The sequence below is a fragment of the Pelophylax lessonae genome (genome assembly GCF_965119305.1).
Source record: "Pelophylax lessonae genome assembly, chromosome: 9".
NCBI classification, from domain to species: Eukaryota; Metazoa; Chordata; class Amphibia; order Anura; family Ranidae; genus Pelophylax; species Pelophylax lessonae.
Window position 1 is genome coordinate 82,066,763 of NC_138776.1, and position 16,534 is coordinate 82,083,296.

General features: G+C 39.5%; 1 protein-coding gene across 1 annotated transcript in view; it reads left to right on the plus strand.

The window, feature by feature from the left end:
- Positions 1-16,534, plus strand: part of LOC309564235 (alpha-2-macroglobulin-like protein 1) — a 351,540-nt gene that overhangs the window by 234,166 nt on the left and 100,840 nt on the right. Inside the window, exons 17-20 of the mRNA XM_082268861.1 lie at positions 953-1,076; positions 4,585-4,669; positions 9,082-9,307; positions 13,864-13,984. Coding sequence (XP_082124987.1) covers positions 953-1,076; positions 4,585-4,669; positions 9,082-9,307; positions 13,864-13,984 — 556 coding nt within the window. The remainder of the gene's footprint in view (positions 1-952; positions 1,077-4,584; positions 4,670-9,081; positions 9,308-13,863; positions 13,985-16,534) is intronic.

A 16,534-nucleotide genomic window follows, 5' to 3' on the forward strand; every position in this document is an offset into this window, starting at 1 on the left:
AGAAATCCTGGCACCCTGTATTTCCATGCGAGGTTGCTGTCTGGCAAGTTTCAATATGATATCCCGATCCTTGTAATGCAGCAGCTTCAATAGAAACAGTCGATCAGGACCCCCAGGTGGCGGAGCCCTGAAAGGCACCCAAGAATCGGGCGAGGAGGCTGGAGGTGAGGAGATAGGCTTGTGCTTTGCAGGATCGCGGGCAAATTTCCCTAGTTTTGCCAGGGCAGTAGGTTGCTTGTCACGGCCCGCGCGCTGAGGAAGCAGGGCGCCTCCATCTTGGGCCTGCTTGTTAGTGGAAGCGCCGTCCTCCTTCTTCTTTGTCATGGCGGAGCGGGACAGCGGGATGCTCGGAACAGAGACCGGAGCAAGGCAGGCACGGGTGCAGAGCAATCTGGCAATTTTAGCGGGTGTACGGGTCCAAATAGGATAATCTAAGGCAGGATAACGGAGCCGACTCAAGGCACGTCTTCTCACATGAACGGTTTAGCCACGCCCCTATATATATATATATATATATATATATATATATATATATATATATATATGAGTCAGAGTCATCAGCTGTTCACACTCTAGTGTTTTTTGATATGGGTATATACCGTACGTATTTTTTTTCTAGGCCACCAAAAAGAATCAGTAAATCCATTCAAAACAGTGGAGAATAAGTGGGGGAGGGTGAATTAAATACTCCACTGCAGTGATGTCCCTGCAGTCATGTCTACAAAGTGCAAGCCAAACTTCATCAATGCCATGCATTTAGAGGGTGGTCCCAATATTCTTTCTTTAACTTTGAAAAAATGATTGCGCAAATAAATACATTTAAAGCAGGGAAAAAATTATAAATGTAACTGATATTTTAGGAACAAGATGTTATTTTAATTTTATAAATATCAGAATAGAAGTGTAACATCATGTTAACATCTTTGCTTACACTTGCACTATTACTCCATAGGAGAGCAATCTAAAGACTTTTACAAACATGAAGATCCGGAAGCCTGTGCTGTGCACCCTTACCAACCATACAAAGCGCATTTCTCCTAAAAGGGAGAAGAACCTGGAGAAGGAAGCTTTTGTTCGTATGTACCATTTAACACAGTAACACTTATATTTCTGGTTATTCGTTTTGCATAAGGTTAGCCCATAAGTGGGCGCTAGTGGGGCAACCACATACAGCTAAATAGTTAAATATAAGGAAATCTATTCTGCGCAATGCAAAATATAGACTGAAACGGGTCGCTGTGTACAAAAGTGGTTTGGTCCATTTGCAATGCCCAAACTTGCTACAGTTATTAACCACTTAAGGACTGGTATGTTTTATTCCCTTAATGACCAGGCAATTTTTTGCGATACAGCACTGTGTTACTTTAACTGACAATTGCGTGGTCATGCCACACTGTACCCGAATAAAATGTATTTAATTGATGTCCTTTTTTCCCATAAATAGAACTTTCTTTTGGTGGTATTTGATCAACTCTGCAGTTTTTATTTTTTGTGCTATAAACAAAAAAGGAGTGACAATTCTAAAAAAAAAAAAAAAAAAACATATTTTTTACTTACTACTCATTCCCCATTAAAAAAACAATTTTTTTCATCAATTTAGACCAATGTGTATTCTGCTACATATTGTTGGTAAAAAAAAAAAAACAATAAGTGGTAAAAAAAAAAAACAATAAGTGTATATTGATTGGTTGGTACAAAAGTTATCGCGTCTACAAACTAGGGGAAAGATTTATGTAATTTTTATTCTTATTTTTTTTTTTAACTAGTAATGGCGGCGATCAGTGATTTTTAGCGGGACTGCGACATTGCTGTTGACGGATTGGACACTTAACTGACACTTTTGGGGGGACCAGTGACAATACTACAGTAATCAGTGCTAAAAATATGCACAGTTATTGTACTAATGACACTGGCAGGGAAGGGGTTAACAGCAGGGGCCATCAAAGTGTTAAATGTGTCCCCAGGGGGTGCTTTCTAACTGTGTGGGAGATGGACTTGCTGGATGAACACAGAGACCTCTGTTCCTAAATAGGAGGAATACAGAATCCCTGTGTTCATCACTGACAGAACAGCAGGGTGCCATGTTTACTTCGGCAGATCGGCATTCTGTCCCTATGGGGAGTGCCCAGCGGAAATCACGTGCGACCACACTGACTGCTACACAAAATTACGTACAGGTACAACGTTTCGCGTAACAGAGCCGACCTGCCACAGTATATCTGCGGTGGCTGGTCGGCAAGTGGTTAAATACCAATTGGTGTCTCCTACTGTCCAGAGCCACACATGTGCCAGCATTACCTAAATAATATTTTTAGTATTGGCAACATTACTTCTAGCTGCAGTAAAATTATACTTCCCAAATGTTAATCTTTGTGAGCCATTTTGCTATTATATGGGCATTGGGATAGTGCACTACAATTCCCCAAGACCAGCACCTGCAATGTGTCTTATATTGAAAGGTTCACAGTACAACCAAAAGTAATATTTTTTATGTAGGATGAGCTTAGTAGACTTAGCCAGCTTCTAAAAGGATAAGTCACCTTTGGGAACATGGTATATGTAACATTTAGGGTGGAACATGTAACATGTTCCCACTCTGCTGTAGTGTCTCCCCAATCCGACAACTGTAGTGACAGCAAGCTAGGGATCTTCTCCCAGATTTCACTGTCTGAAAAAGCCCTGCATTGCTCCTACGTTCTGCTGATCGTGACTACAATACTTTAAAGGCTCCTAAAAAATAAATAAATGCACATTTTTTTTACCTGCAAAAAAGATGTGCATTTATTATTTTTTTCCTAAGAGGTGGCTTTATCCTTTAAATTTGTTGGATACTTAAACTGTTAAAATCCCTGCCTAAAAAAATTACTTCATTCCCATCCACTTTGGAGTTGGGTTGTTTATACTTACCTCTGCATGTTCTATCCCTTGTTGGTACATTCTCCATGTTAAAAAAACAGAGCAAGATGAAACGGCTCATAATGGACACAGCAAGCATACCCAGAAGGTGGAGGAGGAGCCTATAAATAATCTGAGCCTAAGTGGCAATAGAAGATTGCAGTATGCGGGTGTAAGGCAGCGGTCCAGGGTTCAGCCTGTGGCAGACCCCTGTTGAGGGACCTAGCAGAAGCTAGTCAGAAGACTCCAGGGCTCCAGCCGGGCTTCTCTGAACATCTCAGGAAACTAAGGGGTCAGAAGAGAGCTCTCGGGGGGGGGGGGGGAGCTGGGAAGGAAGCTGTGGAAGATAGCTGAAGTTGTCCAGGGGCTGAGTAAGTCTTCATCTCCCTCACAGGGAAAGAGCCTGGTGGATATCAGCAGGAGGCAACCAATGATCCTATGGCTAAGTAAGTACAAGACCCCAGTGCTGCAAGAGTGACTGTATAGTGCTTTAGTCTCTGGGAAGAAAACAGATCACAAGCAGCATATAGAATCTGTAGGACTTTTGCTGGAAGAAGTACAGCCAGAAGTGTGCCAGTGCAGCCAAGCAGGGGTGCAATACTGTCTGGTGTTGTACAGGTGCAGCTTGAAGGTGTAAAAGTATTTTGTCAAGAGCCAGACAAACAAAAAGTTAGTAGTCCTCAAGTTGTTCAAGCTCTACAGTTTTGGGGTATCCCATACTTCCTATCTCCATCCAAGTTCATTGTGCCCCAATAAAAAATAAAAAGAGAAACCACTAGACTGATTCTTGAGCCAGAGAAAGTCTACCTAAAATGCCATGTGCCTAGCTGTGTGTGTGCTAAGAGGAGGAAATAGGCCCAAACTACCAGTGGCTCTCTAGGGGGTGTGCTACATAAGCAATAGTGAAGGTCTCTGTGTAGCAGCTAAAAAAGGGACAGTGACAAAGTGGTCCCTTACCTCTTCTTTGGTGGCCCCCCATTGGCACTATCTGCTCTTCCTCTCCTGCATGTGTCTCCATAGTAAGTTATATGCTATGGGGGCACATGTACGCGCGTGCTTCAGAGCTAGGCTGTGTGCATATATAGACACACACAGTGTGGCTCAGACATACCCTCCGCTCCATCCCAACATGATTTGAGAGCAGCAAGAACCAGTGGCTCCCACTGTTCAGCATAGCCTACGAGTGCAGGGAGAGGGGGGAGAAGACCTGCACCTGGACACAATGCTGAATCAATAGAGAGCTCAGATAAGTATTTTGGGGACAGGGGGCTAGGACAGGTAGGGGGCATTTTTTTTTTCTTACTACAGGCAAGGCGATGAGGTAAAAAACGGTTTTGATTTAGAACCACTTTAAACAAGCCAACACAGGAATCTTTGTTAAACTTTAGTATTCAATTATTATATGTGACCTTTTTCATATTCACAATTATTTATAAAAAGCTATTTTATTTTTATATTGCTAAACTAGTGTGTTTTTACTATAGCTCTATTTCATGTTTTATCTTTGTGCTAAATTTTTTGTGTTGATCTTTCCATTTTATTGTTCTCCTTCCCAATACCAATCTGTGTTTTCTTTCTTTCCACTAGTTGTTTTTCCTTATTCTCCTTTAGCCTCTCTTTCAGCACGTATGTGTGTGCAAATATATATATATAAATATATATATCTTAGTTCTGTTTTTCTCCCTAAAGAATCAGGAAAGAAGAATGAATTAAAGAAGTCTGCAATAAGGAGATATTTTCCAGAAACTTGGTTGTTTGACTTGGTTTTTGTCGGGTAAGGATGGCCAAAGAAAATTGATGTGACCTACTGGGCCTCTAATTGAGATGTCTGGGAAAGAACAGTTCACTATGATACTCATTGCCTCCAATTAGGTTCTCGTTTATGATTCCAATGCAGTCTGAGTGAACAAGGGAGTGTCTGGTTTCATTAATTGACTAGAAGAGTCTCCTTTCAGACAATGTTATCATGGTGCCCAGTATGTGGATTGGTTCTTGTTAAAGAGTCTTATGGCACTTTTCCACTGCAAGTACCGGCTCGGCTCTACTCGGCCCTGTTTGGCCCTGCTTGGCCCGGTTTGCTTTTCCACTGATGGTACCGCATGGTACGGTGTTGGAACGGTTCGGTACGGTACGGTATGGTTTGCTTTTCCACTAAAGTAGTACTAAAGTTAAGTGGGTGGGATAACAACGATTCTCTGACCAATCAGTGGCTAGTAGTGACTGCATGCAAAGGATTGTGGGATATGGTATCGGTATGGTACCTCTTGGAACCACAATCAAGGTGGTACTGTTTTTGAGAGCCGTACCGTTCGGTTCCATGCAGTGGAAAAGCGCCGCCGCACCATACCGTTCCTACACCGTACCATGCGGTACCAGCAGTGGAAAAGCACAAAAGCGAGCCGAACCGTTCGATTCCATGCAGTGGAAAAGCGCCATTAAAAGAGCACATGGAAATGTTAAAAGAAATAAATTTAGCTGTGTGTGCTTCATTAGCTACATACATATAAAGATGCAGGTGAAGCCTACCACATCTAATTGTAACCATATAGCAATAAAAAAAAACATTCTTGCACACGTACCAATTCTTGTGGGCAGGAGAAAATATTTAATTTTATGTTAATAATGTTCCAAACTTAAAACTTTTAGTTTTAGTGCTGAAGATTTATTTTCCAAATATATTGGCATGCTATTAACAGGAACATGATCCAGGTTTCTTTGTGGTCCTAAAGTGAATCTGTACTCATTTTTAGATTTTAAAAGTTAGTCTAAATTCATTTTTTATTTTTTATTTTTTTTGCCATAAATAAGCCTATGCAGTCAAAGTGCTCCAGTAGATATTTAAAAAAAAAACAAAACAGCTTTGTAAAATATTCATTTGATTTATTGTCATATCTCTGAGCCTTTTGATCCTCCCTGGATGTCTGGCTGAAAAACTCCCACGTCCTGCCTTGTCCTACCAGTGTTTTCTTCTCCTGGAATGCTGGTGAGTGAGCATCAATGGTTTTCAAATCCTAACAACAAGGCAGGGTGTGGTGAGGAGGGAGGGGCAAATGGCCTATAGGGATGACAATAATTCTAATGAACATTTTACAAAACTGCACAGTTGTTTAAGATGTATTGAAGAACCTTAACTGCATAGGTTATTTTCTAAAAAAATGAACATAGTCTTTAAAGTCGTGCCTAAGAGTTCACATCACAAGAAGCCTGCTACTGTCTTTAATATCCAAAAAAGCCTCTTCTGATTTCATTTAGTTACTGGCTGACTTTCTATAAGTGTCACTGCTAGGCTCCAGCAGTAACCTACCACTTGACCAGTTAGAGTGCCTCATTGGACAGTAGAATTACAGTCGTCGCAGGGCTTAGCTATACAGTTAAGCAAAATCAGGCACAGGTATCGAAGTGAATATTAAAGCTGAACTTCACTTTCCCAATCAACATTGATTTTTTTTTAATCCTCATGCCAATAGCATTAGTAAATAGATAGGAAAGTATATCATATTTACTTGTTTTAATTTTTTTTTTTTTTTTTACCTTTCTTTATTTATTCCAGGTTTCTTAGAAAAAGTGAGGAAAGGGTGAACTTTGTAGGCATAATAGTCTAAAGCATTCTTGTATGCAATCTTTATTATAGCAAAAAATACAAACAAATATAAAATACATATACCAGGATAGTGATTGTTAAAAGAGTATTACTCAATCGCTAGAGGCTGATAAAACCTCTGCTGAAGTAAAAACCAAACTATATAGCGTAATAGCATCCCTAAGGTAGGCAAGATTACCCCAATACAATATTTTGGCACATGACCCAAAGCAGGTACTGTCCTGGCGATAGTAATATGGGGTCCAACAACCAAACTCAGGGTAGGTCAACTCAGTTCAAAATTGGTTTAGTATCTGCTCAACTAGTTTTGTACTGTGTCGTGCTTCTTCAGGAGCTATTCACATTTAAATAAACAAAAGATGCACAATGTTAAACAGTAATCTGTACCATAAAGAGAGAATTTATATAAAATGATTTCATATACCGAAATAGGTAATGCATAGAGGAATATTCACTTAGTTTACTTACAAAGGCATGGTAATATCAAATGATAATATAGATGTATGGTACAGAGATATGTGGTAACCATGTAGTGCCTATAGGCTAGATATAGGGGTGTCCAACAGGTGACCAGGACCTGACATTAGCAGGATGATGAGCTAAGTAGTGAATGGGTACAGTTGAAGGTAAGTATCTAAATGGAATATATGGATAAACAGGTAACCCCCCCCCCCCTCCCTCCTCTTTTTGACCTACAATGTGGATATATAGAGGTACAAAAAGTCCTCCCTAGGATTATTCAAGTTGAAAAATCTTTCTTTTTTAAGGGGGAGGGGGTGGGGGGGAAGAAAATGTTTTGATAGGGAGGGGTAATGGGGAGGGGGTGAGAATGTGTAAGATCAATAAGGCTCTGCAGTGCATCCTCACAAGTGATATAAATGTAATGTGACCTTTCTCACAAAGCCTAGAACCAAGCAGGCTAATGGGCCCCATGTATAGCCATCGTTCTCTTCCTTCTCATCCAACCCCGTTACAGGAACGAGAGTTGGGGGGAAATCTTAAAGTGGGTAAACTTGTTCTAGGGACAGCTGTCAAAGAGGGGGTATTTCCTCACTTTGCAGAAATCTTATTTCCTGCTGTGCCTTTGGGACAGAGTACAAAGTGAAATCTCCCTGATGGAACACAGACAGAAAAAAAAAAACCCAATGATGGTCTTAACCATTCCCTATTCTATCCAAAAATAACAACAAAAGTTTTTGTTTTTTATACACTCAATCTATTTTGCGTTTTATTGCTAGCTATGTCTTTTATGGGAAAAGACCCTCGCAACATGTCCCAGGGTCACATCAAGAAGTGAGAGGAAGTCTCCCTAAATGACTGGAAAAGCCCAACTTTGGCAGTTGTCATGGGAACAGGTATCCCTGCTAGAAGTTTTCGGTTATACTCCTGTTCCAGTGACAGCTGTGAAAATGTAGATTTCCACTCTCTTCTGTGAAAACGTGGGAGTAAATTGTCCCAACATTGACACAGGCAGCAGTTAAAACTTTGCTCTAACAAAAACTAAACATTGTGTAGCAATACAGTATACAAAGTTAAATATAACCAGTTATTTGTTTATTTATTTATTTATTTAAAGTAAGCAAACTTTATTAGAGAAGAGCATACGTGTGACAAATTGACAATTATACAACAAGGGTCAATCATTTATTGTGAGGGCTAAGTGTATTGTAATTACATCTGCCAGCATCCTATGTAACAATCTACAAAAGTGCACAAAGTACAGAGAAACCCCTCATGGACTTTAGGGCAGAACCACATATGGAAATATGTAAAAAAAAAGAAACAATTTTATTAGGAGCAGATAAAAAGGACACACTTACTGTCCTATTAAAATGGCATATCAGCAAGTCAACATGTGCATTACAGAAGCATCCTTTAAATTGTAGGCAGAACCCTAACAGCATCATATATACCCGGAGGGTTGTCACTCAATAGATGAATGGTCAGCCCAAATTAGTCTTTGGTAACTTTCGGCATGTTTCGGAACTGTAGTCCTTCCTCGAGGGAGATAGTGGGTAATTACTGTAGTCCTTCCTTAGGGGAGATAGCGGGTAATTATATGTCTACAACGTTGTGATATTGTGATATATTTACATTGTAGAAATATAATTACCCGCTATCTCCCCTGAGGAAGTACTACAGTTCCGAAACATACCGGGAGTTACCAAAAAACTCATTTATATTTGATGCTTTCAGGATATGGTCTACAATTTATAGGATGCTTCTGTAATACATATGTTGACATGCCATTTAATAGGGCAATGTGTCCTTTTTATTTGTTCTCAATAACATTTTGATTTTTTTGTACATATTTTCATATTTGCTTCTGCCTTAATGTCCATGAAGAGCTTCTCTGCACTTTGTGCACTTTTGTAGATTATACAGCAGGGTATGCGCAATTACACAATAAAGCAGTAATGATTTCCATAGTAGCACGAGGAAGTCATACCAGTTAATGAACAAATATACAGCAAGGACAGTGGTCCATGGATAAAGAACTTATAAAATATATATACCTAAATTTTAAAAATAGATTTATAATTAGTATGTTGTCATTGGCTTTAATAGTTTCTTGTCATTTACAGCTCTTATGGAAGCACAGTACTAAACCTGACCACACCAGATAGTATAACAAAGTTTGACACTGATGCCTTTTGCTTGGGAAATTCCGGTTTTGGGGAGATGAGTAATGTTATGCTCACCACCTTCAAGCCTTACTTCACTGAGTTGACCATGCCTTATTCTGTGGTACAAGGAGAAAAATTTACTATCACAGCACTGGTATATAACTACTTAAAGGAATGCATAATGGTACGTGAACCTGTGGTTATCTGCTATGGGGCTTCCTTGGGAAATGGATTACAGAGGGCAGAATGTATTATTTCATCTAACATTTAGCGACACCTGTCTGTCAAAATTGATATTGGCCCTGCCCTGCCTTACAATATAAGCTTTGCGAATGGTTTCAACTTATTTGTATATCTCATTAAAATATAGAAAAAAGATATAGATATATTAAAAATATAGAAATTATTCCTTTTTGATATTTAGCATTGGTGAAACATGTCTCGAGTGTTACACAATGACAAGCAACTGCAATTAATTCACTTGATGGATTCAAATAAGAATAATTTCTATGTTTTTAATATATCTATATCTTTTTTCTATATTTTTTTAATGAGATATACAAATACATTTATTGAATTTTAGTATGTAACTATGACTCGAGTTATTGGCACCTAAAAAATTCCAGCTCTTATAGAAGGGCATTCCCAAGTGTCCTGTTTCTTACTATTTTGGTATGCGGTGCCTTTGGGATTTTCTCTAACCAATCTATCTTGTTCAATTAAAAATATGACTAAATATATATTAAGGGCCACGCTTATCTTGGCAAAATAAATGCAATACATAAAAGTGAAAAAAATAAATACTGCACACAATCAAGTGTTGAAATAGCATGAGATATTTCAGTGTTCACTCTATTAAAAATGAAAAAGCCCCCTGAGGAAGCCACGTGACCCTGTGCATAACGCGTAGGGGAGGGGCAATTTGACATCATGGCACTTAGATCCCAAAGTAGTATATATGGCTGGGTGTCACGGTTTTACAGTTTTAAACCTATGCAGCAAGAGTGTGGTGCACCCCAAGCACCTTGTAAATGTGCCTAATATACGAAGTGTGAATAAATCTACTTGATTTTATGACATAAACACTATTGGCATTTTTCCCTTCACACGACTTAACATGGTATGAGGAAATCTGAGCAGCTGCACTAAAAAGGAAGAGCCGAGTGTTTAAAGATACCTACTGCTGAGTCATGTAAGGTCTAATAGTGCTGTCTGACCCTAATTAAGTGTGGGGGTGCATTATAACAGGTAAGAGAACGTCTAATGGGTGAGCATGGGTAATATGGAATAACGCACAATATTCACAAAGGGATGAGCATGAGGAAAAGTATTGTGCATGAAGACAAGCCACTTTGTATGGACTTTTTTTCATTTAGAATAGAGTGAACTAAAAATTGAATTTTAGTCAAAAGACTATGACTAAAACTAAATCAAAATTTGATGTCAATATTAACACTGAGTGACTGACAGAAGCATAGCTAATTGCAGGGATGTAATTCTTGTGCAGCATCAAACATACTGGAGCAGGAGCTATACTAGGAGGTTTGTTAAAAAAAAAAAAGTGCCTTGAATACCTCAAGAATTCACACAGTCATCACAAATGATTGAATTAGTCTATATCCTAATTCATAATAAATATTGCATTATGGCCACTAGACTGAGCTGTAAATTTGGAAAAATAACCACGCTAAGCTAATGTACTTATGAGCAGCAGCTTATAGTGTGACAAACACTTAAACAAAAATTATATCAAAGTAAGCCGCGCTGAGTTGTGAATCTGTGCTGTAACACAAATATTAAATATTGTGAAAATACTTGAAATTGTATAGTGAATAAAAATATAACAACTTAAAATTGAGACAAGTACCCAACATAAATAAGTGAATTAAGTTGTGTACAATATATATAGTTCAATAGTCCTATATAAGTCCTAAAAAATAGTGACAAATATAAGTGTCCGGAACTCAAAAATTCTTGATCACAAAAACTGCTGAAAAACTTCTGTGAATCAATCCAGTAGCCCATACAAAATTCCAGATTGTTAAATCACTCCTGTTCTGAGAAACAGCCACTAGATACACAAACTGCTTACCAGATAAAGGTATATCAAGTGCCTGATTCAAAGGTGTATGCTCCCAGGATCCTCAGTATGATAGACCTCTGGATATTCCAACCTCAGAGCTCAGCAAACGTGGACCATGTGCATGAAAAAAATGATACAATATTCCATAGCGTGACACTGTATGGTTGTTAAAGGTGCATATATCCTATATAGTGAAAGAGAAAAACCTCCACCAATCCTACAAACTGCTTACCAGACATGCAAATGAGTGTAGCCAAAGGGAATTGCACAAAACAATTGTGTGCCAAACTTCAATCAAAGAAGCGACCATCACCACATGCACAAGCTGCTTACCAGATGCATACACTTAAGTGCCAGTATAAATAACACTTTGCTTCAGGGAATAAACCCAGTGGCAGGTGATCCTATGGTGTGCCCAACCTTCAGTCAAGAGCGTGTCCACCACCGACATACAAAAGCTCCTTACCAGATGTACACAGTAAAAAGGCAATCTCCGATGTCAGCGCACTCAAGATCAACAGGTCCCAATATGGAGGGGTATTGCCTCCAAACGATATCCCCAGCAGGCATCAAATCACAGGTTCATATAAAAGAAAATAGGTGCCCCATAGTGTAAAACTATAAACATTTATTTAGCAAACAAAGAAAGCAACTTACAAACATCAGAAATTTAAGAGCGTTTGATTAAATGAGCCACCGGCCGGTCGACTCTTCCGCCCCTCCTCAATCTCGTATCTCTTGTAGGTGACGTCAGCACGCCGCGACCGACGTACTTTTTATCAGATATGACGTTTTCGACCAACCGGCCGGCGGCTCATTCAATCAAACGCTCCTAAATTTCTGATGTTTGTAAGTCGCTTTCTTTGTTTGCTAAATAAATGTTTATGGTTTTACACTATGGGGCACCTATTTTCTTTTATATGAACCTGTGATTTGATGCCTGCTGGGGATATCGTTTGGAGGCAATACCCCTCCATATTGGGACCTGTTGATCTTGAGTGCGCTGACATCGGAGATTGCCTTTTTACTGTGTAAATCTGGTAAGGAGCTTTTGTATGTCGGTGGTGGACACGCTCTTGACTGAAGGTTGGGCACACCATAGGATCACCTGCCACTGGGTTTATTCCCTGAAGCAAAGTGTTATTTATACTGGCACTTAAGTGTATGCATCTGGTAAGCAGCTTGTGCATGTGGTGATGGTCGCTTCTTTGATTGAAGTTTGGCACACAATTGTTTTGTGCAATTCCCTTTGGCTACACTCATTTGCATGTCTGGTAAGCAGTTTGTAGGATTGGTGGAGGTTTTTCTCTTTCACTCCAACACTTTATTTTCATTTAGTGGATTGCACTTAAGGTGCAAACTTCACCATTGGTTGCACATTAGGGATATATGCACCTTTAACAACCATACAGTGTCACGCTATGGAATTTTGTATCATTTTTTTCATGCACATGGTCCACGTTTGCTGAGCTCTGAGGTTGGAATATCCAGAGGTCTATCATACTGAGGATCCTGGGAGCATACAACTTTGAATCAGGCACTTGATATACCTTTATCTTATAAGCAGTTTGTGTATCTAGTGGCTGTTTCTCGGAACAGGAGTGATTTAACAATCTGGAATTTTGTATGGGCTACTGGATTGATTCACAGAAGTTTTTCAGCAGTTTTTGTGATCAAGAATTTTTGAGTTCCGGACACTTATATTTGTCACTATTTTTTAGGACTCATATAGGACTATTGAACTATATATATTGTACACAACTTAATTCACTTATTTATGTTGGGTACTTGTCTCAATTTTAAGTTGTTATATTTTTATTCACTAGACTGAGCTGATGATCATAGAAAATAAACATATAAGGCATAGAGACAAGACAATTAAGACAATTATATTTGACGACTGTGAAAATGCTTCTTGCATTCACACCGCAAATTCTTTTTATAAGTAGACGTCAAAAGAGGTGGTAAGTGCAGGGCAGAATACGTCAGCAACATCACACACACACATTTAAGTAGAAGTTGGGAAATGGCCACCTCTTCCTTTGTATGGGAGCCTGGTTTTGCCAGTTAACAGCTGTTTTGGCAATTTAACCTCAAATTATGTAGTGGTCTGATATTTTACCCATTCATGCAGGTAAATGCATTTGAGTCAAATGCAATGACCAATGTTAACTTGCAAAATACAAAACTCTAAAGCTATCAGCTAAGTTACATTTTTTTAGAGCAGGCCAAACAATGAGCCCCCATTCACAACGGGTGCGACTTGTCAGATTAAAGTCGCATGACAAATTGCACCCTCTTTGCTGCTGTAGGACCATTCAAATCAGAGTGGCGTGAGTCGAATTCCAGCATTATTTTCGTGCAATTTCATATGCAACTTGCATTAAGACCTGTGTATGACATCGCACAGATGTCGGCAAGCCAGACATGAAGTCACACTGATCGGCAGCTTTGAAATCACAGGGAAGTAGCATGACTTCAAAGCCACACCAGGTGTGAACTGGGGCTGAAGGATGACTTCTAACTGCTATGAATTTGTGCACCTTGGTTAGTGGCCTTGTATAAATATTTTAAGTGTTTATTAAAAAGCACCTCAATATAGAATGTATCAGGAATCCCTCTGCTCTTTCTCTTTGTTCCCCTCTCATGGGGTTCAGGTGTTTGCCTCACTGTCTGGTCTGGGGGATCGCTCAGCACTCGAAAGCAAGAAATACACAAAGTGTATCTGTGCAGAAGAGTCAACCAGCTTCACCTGGAATGTGACTGCCTCTAATTTAGGTGAGTTAGTCACCAGTGACTTCATGTCTGCTATAAAAAAAAGTTAAATTTCATCTTGATGAGATATTGTGAAAATGAAGAGGAAGTAAAAACTGAAATTTTGTCTTGGGGAAGGATGTTTAGACTGGAATTGTAATTATTTCTAGAGGGAATGATAAGTATTGATGCTGAGTTACATAAATGTAAAGGGTCAGACCATGCAAAAGCAATACTTTAGATAAAGTTTAGCTTGAGGGGCTGAATCAGTCATAACTTCTGTAAAATTGAACCTTCTCTCAGAAATGAAAGTACTGCTCTTGATGAGAGCCAGTGACAGCCCCATAGTTCATGGCATGGCATGGATAGAAGAGTACTTTTACTAACAGGAGAGGATTCAGCACAAGGGACGCATCCTACTGGCTGTACATTATATCCTTTGTGCTGCTAATTTTCCTTTTTTTTGCTACACTTAGGCCTTAAGTCCTAGATACTCCAACAATAGAAGGTGCTCATGAAACCGCATCTGTTACATTTAACTGGTAAATGGAATGTAATATTTTTAGGTCACAGAAGGCCATAACTAAATGCACTCCCGTGACACACAAGAGAAGTATGGCCAAAAGAGCTTTCCTTTAAGATCACACTTTGCACGTGTTTTCTTTGAATGTTTATTCCAAATGTTATGTTTGGATATGATGTAACATATTTTTTATCTTCAATTTGTAATAATGTGTATGTAGTATATGATTCCCCAAGGCTTTATGGGGCTATGGGGGTTATTTTTAATAATATTCTCAATAAACATGTGATTTTATATTTTGTTTATTTTTTCACACTTTGAGGGTATCACAAAGTCCCATTTCTGCCCTTTCTGCCCTTTGTAGGCTTCAGTATTTATACCAGGGACTGATACCAAAGTAGTCTAGTATACAGCTACACAAAAGTAAAATCCAACTTAAATAGTAAATAACATAAATGATTACAAATAAGTAATCAATATCACAGTTTTAGCAAATGTCAAAATGAATATGTGACTAAAAATGAAATTAAACAAGCGGCCAAAAAGTCCAAACAAGGAGGATTCAAATTGTGAGTCAAGATTTGCAGTCCAACATGCCGTGATTGGACGTTGTAAATCATAAGATAGCCAAGGCATCACCATCCGCTGTCATGCTAGGCTTACCAGAATGTATGTGCCCCCCTAATAAGAATGGTCCATGTATGCTTTGTTTACAACAATAAGAATCACCGGTTATGGAACAATCCTCTCAGAAGACCTCCAAGCATCAAAGCCAGAGGAATACTGCCCACAGCTGCCTCTGTGGTTAGCAACGGTACCGCTACACTCCAGACTCTCATGCAGGGTCAAGAAACAAAGTTATGAACATGGAATGAAAGAATGCTCCACATAGTGTAATAAAAATAAAATAATAAAAAACAAGCTAGTTTAATTAGCGTACATTGATTATGTCCTATGCAACAAAACACGTAGGACAGAGCCACACACATGCGCTACCACGCATGCGCAGTTGGCCATTTTAGTTTCTGGAAGAAGCATATCTCCTGGCATTTTTCATACTTTTACATCAGTTTAACTATGTGAGTGCACTCTTTATCATTAAACTAGCTTGGTTTTATGATTTTACACTATGTGGTGCATTCTTTCATTTAATTTCTCCTCCCTCCTCCAGGTATTTGTAGCTACCGACTTTTCTTTGTTTTTGTTTCTTTTGGGAGGGGGGGACTGGAGCTCCTCTTTAAGTCCTGCATTAATGTTGTCATTCACTAACACTGTGGCACTGATAACCTGGAGTTCCACCCTAATTTAATACTTACCTCCATCTTCTCGCTCCGGGTCACCTGAAAAAGAAATGGATAATTGCATATTTTTTTATTTTTTTTTACTTACCTCGTAGCGAAAATATACTTACCTTACTTCCTTCTTCCTCCTTCCTCGGCCGTGGGCCCGTCGTCACTTCCTGGCTCTGCAATGATTCCTGGGAGCTGAACGTCATCGCTCCCAGGAATCATTGCGCCTGCACCGGCCCCGACGTCAGTTCCGGGTCGCGCGCGTCATCCCCTTCTAAACAGCTTCTGGGCATGCCCAGAAGCTGTGGAGGGATGACGCGCGCGCACCGGAAGTGACGGCGGGGCCGGCGCAGGGCATCGTGGGACCGAAGAAGGCGGAAGAAGACGCCGAAGGGGATCTCGCTGGCTTCAAGCTGCCCACATCTGAGATGGCAGCGCTGGACAAGACGTTTTCAAGGTAAGTATTTGTCCTAACAGGTAAGTGCAACCCGGGACAGATCAGAGGCTAGCCATTGTGGAATGCACTAGCCCTGACTGTCCCGGGGGTATTTAAAAAAAAAAAAAATCCAGGGTGGAACTCCGCTTTAATAATTTGTTAGTTACTATTTTTGTGTTTAGTAACACTTTGTTCATTTAAGCGCTGCACTGTTTAGATTTGTAAAACTGCATTGGATTTAACTCCTGTGTTTTACTGAAGAGTTAAGCTGCTTGTGGATAGTGCCAAGTCAGCTGTCCAGGCAGACTGTGTCTAAGGAGGTAAGT